Here is a 2,994-nt window from a genome sequence, read left to right on the forward strand (position 1 = left end):
AGTTTAGAGGCAGCAATGTGGTGTAGTAGAAATAAAACTAGAGCAGTGGTCACAACTCTGTACCTTTTTAATTAGCTGTGTGAGATTGACCCAGCAATTCGTCTCTGCCCTAGATTTCTCATCACAAATACAGGACAGATAATATTTGCCCTACCGCCTGAAAGAGTTTGCCTGTTCACATCAAAATAGGCATAAGAAACCTTGGAAAGGCATCTATAAAAGCTATAGTATTTCATGAAATGTAATTGAGGATGGGAGGTTTGAGGGACACCACCCATGTCAACCAGCTAAAGGGGTCCCGACCACCCTCCCCTCTGCCAAACTTGATGTATTCAGCACTAAAGAAGCCAAAACATGAATGCCTGAATCCCTCCAAAAAAGATATCTATCTATCTGTCTATCTATCTATCTATCTATCTATCTATCTATCTATCTACCTATCTATCTATCTATCTATATCAGGGCACTTCCAGCTTCAGGTAACCATACAACCTAGTGAAAGTGGCTTAAACAATAGAAAATTCTCATAGTTTCCAGTTCCAAGGTTGTGAATGTAGTGGCACATCAGTTGGCTTATGTCCTCAGGGTTGCAAAAGGGCTGCTTCAGCACCACACAGCACATTCTCTCCCAATCACATCCAAAAGCAGGAGGGAAGATTTTTCTTTTTTTTTTTTAATAAAAAAAATTGTATTTACTTAGAAGCATTCAGAATGTCAACAAAACAGCTGCAATTTTTTTTGCAATTACAGAGTGGTATTCAGTTAACAGAACAACAATTATTTTGTATAAGCTGCATCAGAGACAACTGAAGATGAAAAAACTACCATCCCCATATATAACTAATTTGTGCTGTGCACCAACAAGGACCGGCTTTAAATTTCCATGCCAATTTACAACCCCCATACTGTACCAGGCAAGGTTAGTGGCTATTGAAAATACCACCAGGACAGGGCTATCTAAAGACACATTCGGTAGTGTGTTAACTATACAAAAAAAGACACTGTACAGTTTAAAAACAAATCTTACACAGCCTTACATTTCAATTTTTTTTCTTTAAAAGGAGTGAGTTGTGTACAGGGGGGTTAAATGCTTTATAGACAAGAAAAAAAAACTGCGCTAGAACCAACTTATTCATCATCATCATCATCATCTTCTTCTTCTTCATCTTCTTCGTCTTCCTCCTCCTCCTCATCCTCTTCGTCTTCCTCATCTTCCTCCTCTTCCTTCTTTTTCTTGCTCTTCTCAGCCTTGACAACTCCCTTTTTTGCTGCATCAGGCTTTCCTTTACCTCGATATGCAGCGATATCCTTTTCATATTTTTCCTTCAGCTTAGCAGCCTTCTTCTCATAAGGCTGCTTGTCATCTGCAGCAGTGTTATTCCACATCTCTCCCAGCTTCTTTGCAACATCACCAATGGACAGGCCGGGATGCTCCCCTTTGATTTTTGGGCGATACTCAGAACAAAACAAGAAAAAGGCCGAAGGAGGCCTCTTGGGTGCATTGGGATCCTTGAACTTCTTTTTTGTTTCCCCCTTAGGAGGGATATAAGTTTTCATTTCTCTTTCATAACGGGCCTTGTCCACTTTTGCCATGTTTTCAAATTTTCCCTTTTCTTTAGCAGACATGGTCTTCCACCTCTCTGAGCACTTCTTAGAAAACTCTGAGAAGTTGACTGAAGCATCTGGATGCTTCTTCTTGTGCTCCTCCCGGCAAGTTTGCACAAAGAATGCATATGATGACATTTTGCCTCTCGGCTTCTTAGGATCTCCTTTGCCCATGTTTAATTATTTTTCCTCAGCGAGCACAGAGTCGCCCAGTGCCCGTCCGACTCGCACTTGCCCCGGCGCTGTCTCTATGGAGCTCAATGTACTGCAATCGGGAAGATTTTTCTTAAATGTCACTTTTTATTAGGATAGAAAGCTTGTCCAGAAATGCTCCCCTCCTCACACACATGCCCAATATAGACTCAGCTGCAAAAGACACCAGGAGAGACTTCCAGCCTTTCTAGTGGGAGTGGGTACCTCCAGCAAGGAAGAAGTGGGTGCAAGGGGGCAGCACAGAGGAGACAGCTGAAGGGCTGATACAGAAAAGGGAGTTTATTGTAGCTAAATGAAGCAGAAGGGATTTGTTTCAGGGTATAAACTCATCAACAAAATTGTTGTGGGAGCCAAAGAAGCAGATTCTGGGTTGAGCATTCAGGAAAGAGTCCTAAAATCACCATGAAGAGCTGGGCTACCAAGTAAGCTGCTGCCTGGCCTGTGCTCAGAAAGCCAAAGACTCTGGAAGCACACTGCCATGGCCATGATCGGGAAGCCATCAGTACTGCTGCCGGCTCCTTGACTATACGGTGTGTACTGTGGTTCATACCAGCTCAACCAGTGGCCCACCTGCCACTTGACACCCATAAGGCCAGAGACTGGACACTGAGAACCCTGCTACAGCAACTACAGAAAAACCAAACACCTCCCCAGCTGAATTTGCTGGCAGAATCCTGGCCCCACCTCAACTTAGCGATCCAAGCTTTATAGGAGAACATCCAATGGGAAGAATCAAAGCACAGCCAAAATTGTAGCTGCAGAAGAGTCTGAGAAATGTAATTATTACCTCTGAATCTCCTGAAATATAGGAAAGCACACTAGATGAAGGATGGAAAATACTGAGTTCCATCCCCACCAAATCCATCACAGTAACCAACTGCGTCTGCCACACTCCTTTTCTGGCTATGGCCTCTAACTTTAATTGGGTCAGCCCATATGTTCAAGGGGAGAGGGGAGGAAGTTTAGCCCTATCTCCTCGATGCAGCACATGACAATCCCAAAGAAGAGGCTTGCTAAACATGAACCTGAAAAATCAGGAGGCTGCTACATCCATCTTCCACAGAAAGATAAAAGCTTATCGGAGAGTGGAGTCAACTGAGTGGAGGCAAACCCAAGAGAAACTGAGAAGCTGAGATCTGAGGACATTTTTGAACCCTTGGATTCAGCCATTCCTGA

General features: G+C 43.4%; 1 protein-coding gene across 1 annotated transcript; it reads right to left on the reverse strand.

The window, feature by feature from the left end:
* Nucleotides 1-663: 663 nt before the first annotated feature.
* Nucleotides 664-1,874, reverse strand: LOC109385461 (high mobility group protein B1). The gene has a single exon (XM_019647785.1). The coding sequence runs from the start codon at nt 1,777-1,779 to the stop codon at nt 1,129-1,131; it is 651 nt and encodes a 216-aa protein (XP_019503330.1). The 5' UTR covers nt 1,780-1,874; the 3' UTR covers nt 664-1,128.
* Between the last annotated feature and the right edge of the window lie 1,120 nt (nt 1,875-2,994).

Source organism: Hipposideros armiger, unplaced genomic scaffold (genome assembly GCF_001890085.2).
Source record: "Hipposideros armiger isolate ML-2016 unplaced genomic scaffold, ASM189008v1 scaffold_116, whole genome shotgun sequence".
Lineage (NCBI taxonomy): Eukaryota > Metazoa > Chordata > Mammalia > Chiroptera > Hipposideridae > Hipposideros > Hipposideros armiger.

Coding starts and splice junctions, on each gene's coding strand:
- LOC109385461 (XM_019647785.1), bottom strand. CDS start 1,779: ATGGGCAAAGGAGATCCTAAGAAGCCGAGAGGCAAAATGTCATCATAT.